The sequence below is a fragment of the Podarcis cretensis genome (genome assembly GCF_951804945.1).
Source record: "Podarcis cretensis genome assembly, chromosome: 12".
NCBI classification, from domain to species: Eukaryota; Metazoa; Chordata; class Lepidosauria; order Squamata; family Lacertidae; genus Podarcis; species Podarcis cretensis.
The window spans coordinates 8,872,032-8,887,722 of record NC_137181.1 but is presented as its reverse complement, the minus strand read 5'-3'; the positions used below and the strand labels follow the sequence as shown (position 1 = coordinate 8,887,722).

Sequence of the window (15,691 nt, the reverse complement as noted above, 5' to 3'; positions counted from 1 at the left end):
TAACCCATTCTATTTAGGTGGATACATTAGAGAAACCAGTTTTATCAACTAGATGGGGAAAAGGCAGAAGTTTTCTAGTCAAGTGAATCAGTTATGTGAAAAAGTCTGTGTTCAAAGTTCTTAACGAGAACTGAGTGCTCTGAGTGCGCACCCTTTCACCTTGTATATACACACACAAGATCCCCTTTCCTCTGCAATTCTAGTGATAACTTACATATTCTAGTTAACAGTTCAGCTATTTCAAATCCGAGTGCAAAGACTTTCAAGTGAATGCCATCTGGCCCTAGTGACATGCTATTTTTAATGTGTCAATTAGTTCTCAAACTCCATCCTTTCATAATCTGACACCTTTCTTTAGATGCCCAACTGGTGGGAAAGAACTCTAGGGTGAATACATATCCATTCTTTTCTTTCAATTTGACAATGTTTTTCTTTACATAGGCATTCAATGATTGGCTTTTTAATGGAACAGGAGAGGAAAATCACAACATGTAGCCACACACACATGTGAACACTTTATAAACTTATTTGACAATGGGTCCAGTTTCTATACACACTTTTACAATGTCCTCAATAATATGTACTGATGAACATATTCTGGTGTCTTGTTAACACCAATACATAATAAAAAAGACTCCATTTCGAGTTGTCAAGCTGCCTGTCTTCCTTTACTATGTTACTCAAGTGTTATCATTTGGGCCACTTCTCAAACCCCTGTCATCCAACCACCTAGTTTTGGAGCATTTATTTTTCTCCAGTTATAGTTGCAGTTAAAAGATGTTCCATCATTTCCTGGTCTTTTGAGACAAGGGGATCTTTTATATGATTTTCTATCCTGACAGGACAGCTACAGTGGTACCTTGGTTTAAGAACAGCTTAGTTTATGAACAACTTGGATTAAGAATGCTGCAAACCTGGAAGTAGGTGTTTTGGTTTGTGAACTTTGCCTTGGAAGCAGAACACGTTCCACTTCCTGTTGAATGTGTTCCATTTGTAAATTGAGTCCCCTGCTGTTATGGGAAAGCACACCTTGGTTTAAGAACGCTTTGGTTTAAGAACGGATTTCGGGAATGGATTAAGTTCGTAAACCAAGGTACACTGTATTTCCTTCCCCTTCCTGAGGGCACGTTTACTATCACTACGTGTCTCCTGATGATGGGAAAGGACTTCTGAAATTCTCAAAAGTAACATAAAGAGGGAAAGACAATGTCCCAGCAATAGCTACCCAGACATGAAAAGCTGCACGGGAATACCAGCACACCAAAACCCAGTGAAATTGTGAATAGAAAACAGCGACGCTCACCTGATGTATAGTTCCATCAATTTCGACGGGAACAATGAAATCTGCATTGCTAATTGGCTAGGGGGGGTAAAAGTGAAAATAAAATCAGTTTGAGAAACCATGAACAGTCTGTACTATCGTAAGCTCCCCAAACATGCTCCAGGGAAACATACTGGGAGTGACAGCACAGCTCCTGTCGAAGCCTGCAAAACCTTGACGACACCCGGCACAGAAAACTCCTTCGGAACAACTGCCAAAGAGCTGGAAAATTATCCTGTTCACATATTTACACACAAACCCAAATCTATTGCACAAACACATTTGTGCTTTCAGCTTTTGCAATATGGAAACAATGGGTGTCAGAAGATGCTTTCATTCAGGTGCTCATACAGGCAGCGGAGGGGGGGGGGGGGAGCTTGCTTGGCTTCCACAAACAGAGCCAGCAGGTAGAGCAGGCAGCAGATCTTCCTCTCAAGCAGGCCTGCTTTTGAGAAAAGGGTTTCAGCCTGCTGCGTGAAGGGGCAGGGTGGGAAACCTTCCCTTCGTCTGAGCAAAACTGAGAACGGCCCCCTGCAGCAAGGATGGAAGAAGGCATCATTTTCTGTTCCGCTTTGTATTCATGACATGCGGCGCCGTCCCCCTTCCGCTGCAGTTCGCCTTCCACCAAAAACTAAGTTACTTGTCTGCTGCGTTGAAACTATGTAACTTATTACATAAATTATGATTCGTTATGCTGTTCTACCCCATTCATTTCAACGCAAAGGAAACAGAATGCAAACAGAGTGGTAGAACGTAATCATTTGTGGACTGAAAGTAATAATAATAATAATAATAATAATAATAATAATAATAATAATAATATTTTTTTATTTATATCCCGCCCTCCCCAGCCGAAGCTGGGCTCAGGGCAGAACACTGATCTTATCCACTGGATTGATTTCCATTCAGGACATAGCACGAAAAAAGCAAAAATGGTCATTTTTCACTCCGGCTTCCATTTTTCCTGGATTTCTCTGACATCCGTGTTCACAGATCAGTTAGTGGGGAAAGTAGCAGCCTTGGTTAATATTGGTTAATAATGCAGAGGAAATGAGGGGACCTTGGTGATGCACTCTCTTTCCAAAAGGGGGAAAGAAGCAGGAACTTCAGTCCTAACAACTAACACCACCAGGAGGAAGAGAGGACTGCACCAGCTTTTCCTGGGCCATGTGTTCAGAAAATAAGTTGGCTTTCCCTTTACCAAGGACTCAGAACATGTTGCAAACATTTTGAAAGAAGGTGTGTCCATGTTTAATGGGCAAAGGCTATGCATTTTCAGGCCTGGTCTACACATAGCAACAAAATTAGGTTTACTGCTCCACTTCAGATTGCGTTTGAGAAAATCTCATTTTTAAATACTTTCCTACTTTTTTTTTTTTAAAAAAAATATCACTGCAAATAAAACCCTAGCAGATGTGGGAGAAATTTATTCCACCATGTACCCTGCTGTGGGGAGTGTTTTTGGTTTTTTTTTTAACATAGAGGATCATTCAGAAGTGCTATTCCCCCACCTAAATTCTGATGTGGCAGCCTTTTTAAATGACTGTCAAAAATGTTATGACAAGATGGCTTGCTCTCCCCAAAAGCATGTCACATGACCTCTTGCTGGACGGCAACCATGCCGTTTATTGTAACATTGGTGACAAACTGTTGTTTACCTCATCTTCAAAGTATTAAAACAAGGTACAAAAGAGACAGGCTGAATTTAGAGGATGTGAGATAATCGCACTAGCTCCTGGAAACAATGATTGGCTGCCAAGCCAAGGCAAAATTTATGGAGGCTGTTTTACTGAGCATACGTTTTTGTGGGCAACAGGCAACTTCAACATATGCATGAGGTGAAACGAACTAATAAGGTGGTCACTTTGTGCACACACACAAAGTCTGAGTCTAGGAGACGATGAGAGAGTTAAGATGGGGACTGAGGGTATATAATCTATTTGCTGAAGTACATGCACAAAATAAAGCAGTTAGTATCATGAGTACTTAAACACAGTGCCTGTTCAAAATGGGAGACTTAAACGAAAATTGAAATACTAGAACACACACCTATATCCATTTTTGAGACCCCCAGGGATTTGTTAAAGCCCCCATTATGAAGCTTCTCATTCCACTATCCTGCACAGCAGCCCTTTATCAGACAGACTATCTAGGAAACGAAGTCTTGGTGCCATCATAAAATGCCAGGTATGGATGGCCACTAGGTAGAGAGACAAAACATGGATCAGGGCAAGCCTCGTTCCTTTGCCAGCACTCCTGGAAACGGCTGCAGAGCTAGCTGAGGAACATTCAACTCTTATCTGCCTTACAAAGGAATGCAGAGTTTCTTTACAGAAGTTTTCCCTTACCGGAAAGCCTACAGGCTTCACATGCGCATTCCCACTGAATTCTCATCACTTGGAGCTCATTGTGTGAGGTGGCTTCACTGAAAGGAACCAAGCTTTGAGGCTATGTGGAAGTTCTCTCTCTGCCATGGTTAGTCATACATCTAAATCATCACTAAATGCTGTAAGACATGTGCTCCCTTTTTCCAAAACAGATGCATCCAGCATTGGATCCCAACACTTAATATTTCAACTATTGTGGGGTGGGGAGAGGTAGGAGTAGGTTCCATTGTAGGACTTGTGTGTGTTTCTTCAGACAGTTATGGCCTATACATGCATCTACCAGCCTATCACAAAGGATACTAAATAGAACACATACCTTAAATGAACTGTGCACCAGTGTTTCATCTAGATCAATGACCACACATTTCTTTCCATAATCAGATATTGTCATTTCTGGCAGGAGGTATTTAGCTGGTGGCTGAATGGAAGACACAGGAAGACCAAGCACTATTAGAAACATATCCCCAGAGAAGTTATTACAGTAGTAATTAGCACTGATGAGTAACATGGACATGTTGGGGGCAGTTGGTGGGAATCACAAGTGAGGAGAGCGGTGTTGTGTTCAGGTTCTGCTTTTGGGTTTCCCATAGGCATCTAGCTGGCCAATGTGAGAACAGGGTGCTGGACTAGTTGGGACTTTGGCCTAATTCAACAGGGCTCTTGTTATGTATTTAGGTGTTTGGGAAGTGCAGCAGACGGAAAACACTGACTTGTGTAGTTAGTGTGTGGGTTTCAGTGTTGCTACAAAAAATCCTGTTCATAAACAATGAGAATGAAGAGAATCTCAATTCTGAAGGAATTCCTGAGATCTTCAGGAATAATCTTCGTGGAACGCCACCCATCACAATCTCTTCCACAACAACCAGTAGCTAAAGTTCATAACGGACTAACAAAAATGCAATGAGAGAAACGATTCTTCATGAAACCTAGCGTAATCCCACTTTTAATCTTTTTTCTTAAGAAACCCAAAGCTGAGCTCCACAGTAAATCTCCCTATAGCTCAAGTGATTCTACTACTCTGTGGTCAGAGTGTGATGGACCCTCAATTCAACATGGGACAGGAAAAGAACTGTCAAGGTATTGTATAGTTTCACCGATGATTAAATTATCCCATTGTTTGGCTTCTCTGTCTCTTTCTCTCTCACACACAAACACACAGTTGAAACATGGGACCCGGTTTGGCAAAACCCTGCATGAACAGTCCTCTCCCAACTTCTCGGGATATGTGTGTATGAGAGCCAGAGGCAACTGATGCTCTAAAGAGGTGATCGACAGCATGATCCCTCCTCCCTCTCTCTTGGCAATCGTTTTGCTGTTACTGCATCTTTCGACAGGAGCTTTGCCCACTCTTCCCCTCCCATGAAGTGGTGATTTTTATGCTGATGAACAAATCCCGCAGAAATCTGGTATGGCCAAATCAGATAGCATTTCCTCAACTAACTGGAAGATGACAAACACTCCCCCCCCCTCACCCCCCAAATGAGCCAAGGTACTGAGTCCCTGCCAACCATAACTAACTCCCCTTAAGTACATGGAAAGTACCTGCACGGGTAGCAGATTAAGGCCTCCGATTGATAACAGACTAGAAGCAGTCACACAAATGGCTGATTCATAACAGAATCAGATTTCAAACAGTATGTACATAATATTTATCTACACTGGAAGGCCTTCATTGCCTGGTGGCCACCAAGTGTTTGCAAATGTACTTTGGACATGAACAGCCTTTTGTTCTGGCAGTCACTGCAATGTAACACACACAACACAATAAAAGCCAGGCCGCTGAATAAGGCTATTGCAGAACTGTAAGGGGTGGCTTATCTTTTGACGGGTGTTTATTTTAAGTCTCTGTGTGTAGCCAGATAGCTGAAAATGGAGATCCTTTTATTGTGCTGCAACAACAGGGCTGCTGGTAGTGGGATTTCTACTACGCACCTGTAAACTGATCAGAAATGTGAGGTAGTTGGGATGTGGTAGGAATTTGACACATAGCTGGTTTGCTATAGGCAGCTTTGGCTGCATGCTCTTGTGGGGTAAGCAATTTTCTATAGCCACCAAGGTCACATTCACACCATGCATTTAAAGCATGCTTATAACACTTAAGGGACACGGGTGAGTTAAGGTGAGTTAAGGGACGTGGGTGGCGCTGTGGGTTAAACCACAGAGCCTAAGGCTTGCCGATCAGAAGGTCAGCGGTTCGAATCCCCGCGATGGGGTGAGCTCCCTTTGTTTGGTCCCTGCTCCTGCCAACCTAGCAGTTCAAAAGCACGTCAAAGTGCAAGTAGATAAATAGGTACCGCTCCAGCAGGAAGGTAAACGGCATTTCCATGTGCTGCTCTGGTTTGCCAGAGGCAGCTTAGTCATTCTGGCCACATGACCTGGAAGCTGTACGCCGGCTCCCTCGGCCAATAAAGTGAGATGAGCGCTGCAACCCCAGAGTCGGTCATGACTGGACCTAATGGTCAGGGGTCCCTTTACCTTTATACCACTTTAATAGCCATGGCTTCACCTGAAGAATCATGGGAAACGTAGTTTGTTAAGGGTGCTGAGGGATGTCAGGAGACCCCTCTTACAGAGCTACAATTCCCAGCACTCTTAATAAACTATTGTTCCTAGGATTCTTTGGGACAAGTCATGACTGTTAAAGTGATATAAGCAGTACTTTTTGGGGTTTTAAAAAAAGGTGCCAGTATTGTGATAAAGGTGCTGTGGGTGCCAGCACAATTTGGCTGCCATGGGCAGAAAAAAGAGATGTGAAGGTACTTGATACAGGTGACAAAAAATTCACTGGATAGAAGGGTGCTTAAATCTACGGTGCAACTCTAAAGCCCACTGGGAAATGGATTAAAGGAACACCAAGAATGTGGAACAATTCTCTTCTGGTCCAATAAGGCTAAGGTACCGTATTTTTCGCCCTATAGGACGCACTTTTTCCCCTCCAAAAATGAAGGGGAAATGTGTGTGCGTCCTATGGGGCGAATGCAGGCTTTCGCTGAAGCCTGGAGAGCGAGAGGGGTCGGTGAGTACCGACCCCTCCCGCTCTCCAGGCTTCAGGAAGCTATCCGCAAGCCTTGCAAGCCCGGCGGGAGGTCCCGCGGGCTTGCAAGGCTTGCGGGCAGCAGCCTGCAGCCCAAAATCTCAGGGGACAGCGGGGAGGCGGAGCGCCGCCACCCTGCTATTTCCCGACCTGATCTGGAGGCTGGTGGGGGGGGAGAAGCAAGCTTGCTTCTCCCCATCGCCAGCCCTCAAGCTCGGGGGACAGCGGGGCAAGCCGCTGCCCCACGGAGGCTAGAGAGGCTGTCCCTGAAGGCAGAAGAGGGAGACGGAGCGCTCTGTCTCCCTCTTCTAGCTTGGGGATGGCTGCGCAAACCTGGGGGGGAAATAAAATTTTTTTCCTTGATTTCCCCCCCAAAAAACTAGGTGCGTCCTATGGGCCGGTACGTCCTATAGGGCGAAAAATACCGTAGTTATGGGCACTTATAACTCTAGAAAAAACAAAATAAAAAAAGAGAAGCTGAAATTTCCTTTACACTTGGCCACGAGGGAGGCCTGTACAGTGCTAGAAATTGGACATCCATTATATTTTGTTACCTTGTGGGTTAATTGATGCTGTTTGTTGTGCAATAACCATTTTTTAAAAAGTGTGTAATGACAAAGGTTTAGTGAATGGCTCAAGACAGATTGAAGACCTTTATATGTTTCATTTGGTTCCCTTTAATATGATTTGTATTCACCAGCTACTGCTACTTCATCAATCTAGACTCAACACAAGAGATAAATGATTAAACCAACCCCAAATTAAGAAAATTCAAAAATAGAAAAGAAAAAGAATAAAAATACATACACTTGGTATGGGAATGACCTGCATCTGGTCACCCTGAAGGGGAAAGGAGAAAAAAAAAGTCACTGTCAGAGTAAGGAATTTGAAAAAGAGAAGAACATAAAAATAAGTGGAAGTATCAGATTTAGTACTCAAACCATTCCAACAGAAACTCAAAAAGTTGCTTAAGAAACCAGATGAATAAAAAGGATCTAGAACTATGGCAACTAAAATTACCAGTTAATAGAACAGAATAATTTATAAGAAAGGTGGGTCCCTAGTTGTTAATTCCTATATTCTCCACAGTATTATTTGGAAGAAATTTGCAAAAAAATACTCGTAAATAGTGAAAATGCATAGGGGCTCAGTCAGTACTGAAGTATTTAAATCCCCAAGATTTAAATCCCCAAGTAAAATAGTAACCAAAATTAGTGTTCAGAATAATTACCATATTTTCAAACACAGAGGACAGGCTAGCTTGTCACGTGTGGGTGGGTGCACTTTCAAACTTTTAAAAACTCAGAATTATTTTAGTGTTGCACTATAAACACAAAGCATTCACTGGAAAAACCAACGGACGCTCATGCTTTCTGACATCCATTTGTTCTCATGAGTTGAACAAGAGCCCTTCTGCTTGCCTAGAAGCAGGCCTTGGTGAATTGGGACTATATAAATTGTGCCAAAGTATCGTTTGAATCGGAAACACAGGACAAGTCCCCCCCCTCCCTTTTAATAGAATTTTTGATATGAGAGGTGCTGAGAGGCCAGTCTATGTGAGCTTGGAAACTGCTTCTTCTGATTCCTGATGTGTAGTGGCTGGTTCAAGGTTTAAGAAAAGGCACTCTGTATGCACTCTAACTGCCCTGACATCTAATGATAAAGGGCAGCACATAAGTCTAACAAATAAGATAAAATAAATAGCCTCGGGGCTAAGCCTTGGTGAACCACACTTCCTTCACTTTGTCATAATGTCTATATTTAAAAACAACTTTAACCCCCTTCCACTTTTCTTACAGCTTCCAGTTGTGTCAATGCCAATGAGTTATTAATTATTTTCTGAGCAACTGAAGTCACTGTGGTTATGTCAGAATCTTATTCCACCCGCTTCCAATTTCCTTCCTCTTAAATTTGTTTCATATCTTTGTTGCCGCTGCCTTGAAGCAAGGAAGACACAAGGAAAATACGTTTTCGATGTTTTGCTGCAAATCCTACATTACCTTCTCAGAGATTAGCAATGCCCTAGTTTGACGGCTGAAGACTGTCAACCTGAATCAACAGTCTACATCTGTTGTGTGGTCCTGCCACTCTCCATTTAATATAACAGGTCCACCCAAGCAAGCAGGGTGACAAACTGGACCTCCCTGTCCTCCTACCTTAAAGGGCTTATAGGCAGAAGAAGAGAGACAAGCACAGCTGTCATAGCACTGTTCTACGTTTTTCCCAGTTTTAGGGTATAGATTTGTTGATCCAGAGGAAGAGAGACAATCTGATGCACTGGAAGTTACTCCAGTGCAATGCTTTGTGTCTTTGAGACAAGCTCTGATTTCTGTAAATTCATATATGGAAAGATTATACTTCACCGGAATAGGCAATCTATGGAAGTTGCTGCTGACAATGGTGTTTCTGAAATAACCATCAGTTCTCTCGCTGGCAGGAACCAACACAGATATTCTTCTACAGAGCCTAAGAAGGCAGCCCTATATGTGTTTACTCTCAGAAGTAAGTCCCACTGAGCTCAATGGCACTTGCTCACAAACAAGTGGGTATAGGATTGCAGCTCAAGTGGCATTTTCATATTAATTCCCAAAGGAATAATTGTTAAATTCCCGAGTAGTCTAAATAGGCCTTTTCATTTAAGAGGTAGAGTATGTAGGAACCTGCAGCTTAAACACCATCTTCTTTGATGAATTTGTCATTACGCTTCCAACTCAGAATTTAACTATTCTTTTAATTATTACCCTCAACATAAAATTGACTTTATTCTATTTAAACTACTGTTTAGTCTCCTGTTTTACCCACGGTTATCTATTCAATTACACAATCACTGAACACCTACAATCAGGTTGTATTAGTATTAATTCAAAATTAGGAAATCCACGAGATTTGTCTGAGTTATCTGAACATGGCCATTAAACTGTTTTAAATTATCAGCGTAGCCAGGAGGCTGCAACTATTTGCAGCAGGCAAGCACAACTTGGGGTCCACAAGCGGCCCAATAAGTCTTCTGTTCATGGAGACCTCTAGTCAATTCCATGACAAGCTACAATACATTGCTGGTGGGATGCATTTGGCTTGGTGGTTCACAGTTGGGTAGGACTCCTGCAAGAATCACCAAAGAGGCCTTCCCTGGTACCCACACCTTTACCTACTGAAATTAGGCTCGAAGGAAGCATTCTGATTCAAAATAATAGAACAAGATGTGGCACATGCTTGCCTGCAGTGTATGTGGTACTAACAATTTCATTAGCTTGCAATATGCTCCAAAATTTTGGTGACACCCCCCGATTAGAGGATGGCTTCATACAACAACCGCTCAAGCTAGTTTGCTGTCACACCGAATGGCAGGAAATTTTCATTCTATTCTAGTGTGAAAAAGATACCCTCAAGTGAGTTCTATTTAAAACGTTTGTCAGCCCGACAGCTTGCTAAGTGTCGTTGGTTCAATCTTCTTGAATTTTCACCACAATTTCATGAAGAATATGGGAAAAGGCAAAGTCACATTTTGCTTCTTCTCATAATTACCAGAAAAAAAGACTGTTGGATCAGCTCTGTTCCCTCCCCCCACCCAAGCAGTCAACATGGCCAAGTTTTTCTGCCCAGCATAGCAGAAAAGAGATCAGTTAAAAGGCAGGAGCTGTGATGCAAACCAAACATTCTGCCCTTTCACCCAAGAGCATGCACCTGCATGCGCTTATCATTTCCTTTTCCACAAACGGCTGCCATGGAATTCCTAGGCTCCTCTTTAAACTCCAGACCTGAATTAGTATGTGGAGCTAAGTATCAACTGGGAATAGTTTAGAAGGAAAATGGAAAGGGTGGGGGGGAGAGAATATTAAGTTAGCACATCCACAGCAGGCTTAGCCCTGTTTGGTAATTTGGTAGTTGCTAGGTTGCCTGTGATGATTTAAAGATGGCACGGCTCCACCACTGAGAGCAACGGACTCAGATAGCAGAGTGCTGCACTAACTAGAAAGCAACTGCAGTGCTCTGTCATCCAGCTGAGCTGCACAACCGCCAAGTGGAAAGAAATATATGGAGGCCTCCTCGAGCTGGGCCTCTGAAGCGTGTTTGCATGTTGTGATTTGAAGGAAAGTCAGAGAGAGCACCACGCTGTGTGCAGCAATGGAACAACACTGTTCCATCTTCTCATCACAATTCATTAAGGGAAACGCTAGCTAGCAAGCCGTGGTTGGGAAGAAATCCTTGGTTAAGGCTGCATGACATCACAAAAACCTACTGCAGCAAACTGAGGAAGGAAAGGAGGAAGCAGGGTGCTTCCTGATCATGAAACCTATTTGCTGATTGGGCAGTGTGAACCTGAACCAGACCACAGACATTTCATCTAGAGGCTAGGTTTGCCATGCAATTGATAGTGATATTGTTTTCTTCAACAGCTGTGGCAACCTGCAAATGACTTATTATGTTTCAAATGGGGGGAGGGAAATGGTTTCATCAACTGCCATACTTTGCAACATTTCCCCCACTCCTTAGAAACTTGTAGTCATGGTTGCAGCTCAGTGGTTTCCAAATGATGTTGCAAGATATCCAGCCACACACAACTTTTAACGGAAGGTTTGTTCGCATTAATCCAAAAAGCAAAAGTTAGCCAGAAGATGCCAACCTTCTGAAGTCCGCCATTTTCTTCCACCAATGGAGGAAGGACACTGGTGCTGTTGGTAGATGGTGGCTCAACATTGTAGTCACGAAAGCAGCAGAACAAAGTGCTAAAGATGCTTCGACTCCTCTGCTTCTTCAAACTGAGATTACATTGGGACACTGTAAAGAAAAGCAACATTTGAAGTCAGGTGTGTAACAGCTACCTAGGCTCTTGAAAAAATGGGTCAGTTATCTTACAGGTGTTCATACTACTTTAAAAGTAACATCATAATGTTGAAGGTGAAAGCCTTATTAATCATCTTCTTTTGAGTTATGCCAGGAGGCATTGTTGCCTCTTTTATTCAAGGCTGTTTGGTGTCAAGACAGCAGTGCCAGGTTATACCAGAGAAATATACTGGACAGAATTTTGCTAAGCTGTGTGTCTCACTGCATGGCTTTTTACAGCAAAGCTACACATTATGCTGAAGCAAACACTGACACCCATCACGTTCACACTTTATATTTAACAAGCAAGAGAACAATGCGTGAAGCAGTTCTTTGGTTTCTTATGCAATAAAGAAACACGGGGAATGGCTATGGCACTATGTCGGCACAGCAGATGTGAAATGCATCTGTGCCTCTGCGGCCCTTCAGGAAAAAAAACAACCACCACCAAACAAAACAAGCAAACAAATTGCTGACACATGCATTTCAAAGACTGTCAAAAGCACCTGTTCAAAAGTTCATTTCAGGACACAGCTCTGGCCTTGGATGTGATCTGTATATGTAATTAAGTTGTGACAGCTAGGATTTAAGTAAGTGGGGAACCAGTGATGCAAGCCCGAAATGGGGGGGGGGGGGGTGAAATGTGTTCCTGCAAACAGCAGGACCTTATGCCCCATAGCAAGCTGCTTCTGAAATGAAAGGTTTTTTCAAAGGCCTTCTGTGATAGTGCTTGGGCAAAAGGGCCAGCTGTGCATGGAAACACCCCCCCCCAAAATCAGGATAGCACAAACACTATGTAATAGCGGTGGTAGAGGCCACAAAATTCAGCTCAGGTTCCCCATTTGGCACTTGGTGAAATAGCCTGATTTGGCTCAGGCTAATTTTGAAGCTTTCCAATTCAGCTTGGGTGTCTGAATCCACTTTGCTCCCCCCTCCCCAAAATTCACTATTGGGAAATTTAAACACACAGACACACACACTTTAACATTTCCCCCAGTTCACAGAAGTTGATGAAATGAGAAGATATATTAGTCCCTTCAGAATGGATCAACTAGATCAGGAGCTGTTTTGTTAGATGTCTCTAAAACGTGACTTGGTTTTTTCAAAACATAAAAAGGCTATAACTTTCATTTTGGGGCAGAACCAGATGAAGTTTGCAGGCAGATTACTCCTTCTGAGGACCCAAACCTTAAATTTCAGAAGGATAGCTGCGGATTCTTGCCAGGGCGCCAGTAATATTTTAAGGGGGAGGGATCACTTACTCTCCTTTAGTGTTTGTGGACAATTGGTCTAAAAATGGAGGCACCAGAGAAGTCATCCTGGGCAGAAAAAGAAAACCCTGTCAAATTGTAGACAAATTGTTCCAGAGGCTTTGGGTGTTAGGTATTTGTGAATTTGACTGTGGGTTGAGACAGAAGGCGATTACCGTATTTTTCGCTCTATAACACGCACCCGACCATAACACGCACGTAGTTTTTAGAGGAGGAAAATCCGTAGGCATGCCACCCGTAGGCATTCCCTCCATAGCACGCACAGACATTTCCCCTTACTTTTTAGGAGGAAAAAAGTGAGTGTTGTGGTGCACAAAATACGGTAATTTTCATTCCCTATGGCTACAAGCTAGATCTGTCAGTCGCAGAAGAGCTCACCCGGTCCTGATTCTGCAGTTTTCCTTAAACTTAAGACATATTTTCCCCCTTGCAATGCTGTCCTCTCTCCCCACACGCTGTTAAGGTACAAGATACTTCATGAGTCCCTCTGTTGGCTCATGTAGCCTCTTGTAGAGCCTGCAGTGCGTCAGACAAGCCCAAAACGTAATCTTAAAACATTTTAGCCACCTATTTGGATCCACCTTTTATAGACCGCTGTACCTCAGCTGAGTTCCCATGCCAGAGCATATGACTGGGTATCAAGTGGCTCTAGTGGACAACATGGTGCTCACTTCCTGCACTAGTACAACGGTGCGACAGGGAGGTGCGCTGCTAGCATGGCAAGCAATCAAGACCCTTATCCATGCTACAGTGTGGTCCCACTTTGCCAGCGCCTACATACATTTAGCTAAAATGTGGCAATGCCCTACAGCAACATACTGAATGACCTAGATCCAGGCATTCACAGCAACAATTTTACACTTGTTTCACTATTCCTGCAGAATAACCCTAAACACTTTCTATCTGCACTTCACTACAAACTTGGTGTGTGTGTGGATCAGCCAAACGTACCAGGTGTGACTACCGATTTGTGTTCCTGGAGGAGAACACTTAGAAGGATTCATGCAGCCTTTTACATAAAATCACAGAACTGTGGGTTGGAAGGGACCCAGAGGGTCATCTAGTCCAAACCCCTGCAATGCAGGAATCTCAACTAAAGCATCCATGACGGATGGCCACCCAGCATAAACTCACAGGAGTGACTGGCCTGCTGGAAGCTGTCAGAGGAAGGCTGGAGAATCCCCCCATAAGCCTGTCTGGTTTCTGTGCTAGGATGTCCCTCTTCTGCCAATCTCCTTGCTCAAGGACATGGAATTCATGCACCTGCCTGCAGACAATTTCTTGTTGCCTAAGATAGAGGCAAAGCACATGTCTGATTTAAAGAAAATACTGAATAGCATTGCCCTGTACAATACAAAATATTCCCCCTCTCCAATGTTTCTCAGCTCATGCATCTTAAACCTCTTTGCACCTTCAACAGCTTTAGTTGCAACTTTCTGGCTGCAGAAGTTTTAGCATCGTTACTGCTGACTAAGGAGGTGAGTAACCGATGCACACATCAGACTAGCCAGTATGTGCATAGTACTAATAATGCTATTTTGTGGCAGATTAAATATAGCTTATTCACCATTTCCTTCCATTACTTCCTGAACCACTTGATGTCTTTTATATAGAGAAACCCCTAACAAACATTTATGAGTAAAGGTTCTCAAAGCAAGCTCAGCTCACAGTTTTGCCCTACAGGACAAGGTCTGGCCTGAAATGAACCCCTCTAGATCTTATGGCAACAAAAGAGTAGTTTTCATTCTGAGGCAAAAGATTGGAAACTCAGGCTTCCTCCTGGGCCCTGTCCAGAAAGTGGTGGGGGGGGATGAGTGTTCAGACCCCTGGGCCCTCACTTGTGGGGTGCCTCAGGGTTCCGTCCTATTCCCTATCCGTTTTAACATCTACATGAAGCGCTGGGAGAGATCATCAGGGGGTTTGGGCTGGGTGTCCATCAATATGCAGATGATACCCAGCTCCACCTCTCTTTCAAATCAGAACCAGTGAAGGCAGTGAAGGTCCTATGAGTACCTGGAGGCAGTTGGAGGATGGATGGGGGCTAATGGATTGAGGTTGAATCCTGACAAGACATGAGTACTGTTCTTGGGGGACAGAGAGTGGGCTGGTGTGGAGGACTCCCAGGTCCTGAATGAGGTAACTGTGCCCCTGAAGGACCAGCTGCGCAGCCTGGGAGTCATATTGGACTCACAGCTGTCCATGGAGGCGCAGGTCAATTCTGTATCCAGGGCAGCTGTCTACCAGCTCCATCTGGTACGCAGGCTGAGACCCTACCTGCCCGCGGACTGTCTCGCCAGCGTGGTGCATGCTCTGGTTATCTCCCGCTTGGACTACTGCAATGTGCTCTACGTGGGGCTACCTTTGAAGGAGCCTGGAAACTACAACTAATCTAGAATACAGCAGCTAAACTGGTGACTGGGGGCGGCCGCCGAGACCACATAACACCAGTCTTGAAAGACCTACATTGGCTCCCAGTACGTTTCCGAGCACAATTCAAAGTGTTGGTGTTGACCTTTAAAGCCCTAAAAGGCCTCGGCCCAGTATACCTGAAGGAGCATCTCCACCCCCATTGTTCTGCCCAGATGTTGAGTTCCAGCGCCGAGGGCCTTCCGACGGTTCCCTCACTGCGAGAAGCAAAGCTACAGGGAACCAGGCAGGGCGCCCGCCCTGTGGAATGCCCTCCCATCAGATGTCAAAGAGATAAACAACTACCTGACATTTAGAAGACACCTGAAGGCAGCCCTGTTCAAGGAAGTTTTAAATGTGTCAGATTTTAATGTATTTTTAATCTTTGTTGGAAGATTCCCCAGAGTGGTACAAATAAATTATTATTATTATTATTATTATTATTATG

The 15,691-nt window shown here is 43.7% G+C and overlaps 1 protein-coding gene and 1 long non-coding RNA gene across 2 annotated transcripts in view; both read right to left on the bottom strand.

Annotated features, from left to right (window-relative positions):
* The window catches only part of CTDSPL (CTD small phosphatase like), a 68,632-nt gene that overhangs the window by 15,360 nt on the left and 37,581 nt on the right, over positions 1 to 15,691 (bottom strand). The window contains exons 2-5 of the mRNA XM_079947023.1: positions 11,367 to 11,521; positions 7,550 to 7,582; positions 4,025 to 4,126; positions 1,304 to 1,360 (exon numbers count right to left, since the gene is read on the bottom strand). Coding sequence (XP_079803149.1) covers positions 1,304 to 1,360; positions 4,025 to 4,126; positions 7,550 to 7,582; positions 11,367 to 11,521 — 347 coding nt within the window. The remainder of the gene's footprint in view (positions 1 to 1,303; positions 1,361 to 4,024; positions 4,127 to 7,549; positions 7,583 to 11,366; positions 11,522 to 15,691) is intronic.
* Positions 6,377 to 6,606, bottom strand: LOC307199393. Its single transcript, XR_013831964.1, has 2 exons — positions 6,562 to 6,606; positions 6,377 to 6,507 (listed from the first exon to the last, which is right to left on the bottom strand). It is a non-coding gene; the product is annotated as an uncharacterized lncRNA (long non-coding RNA).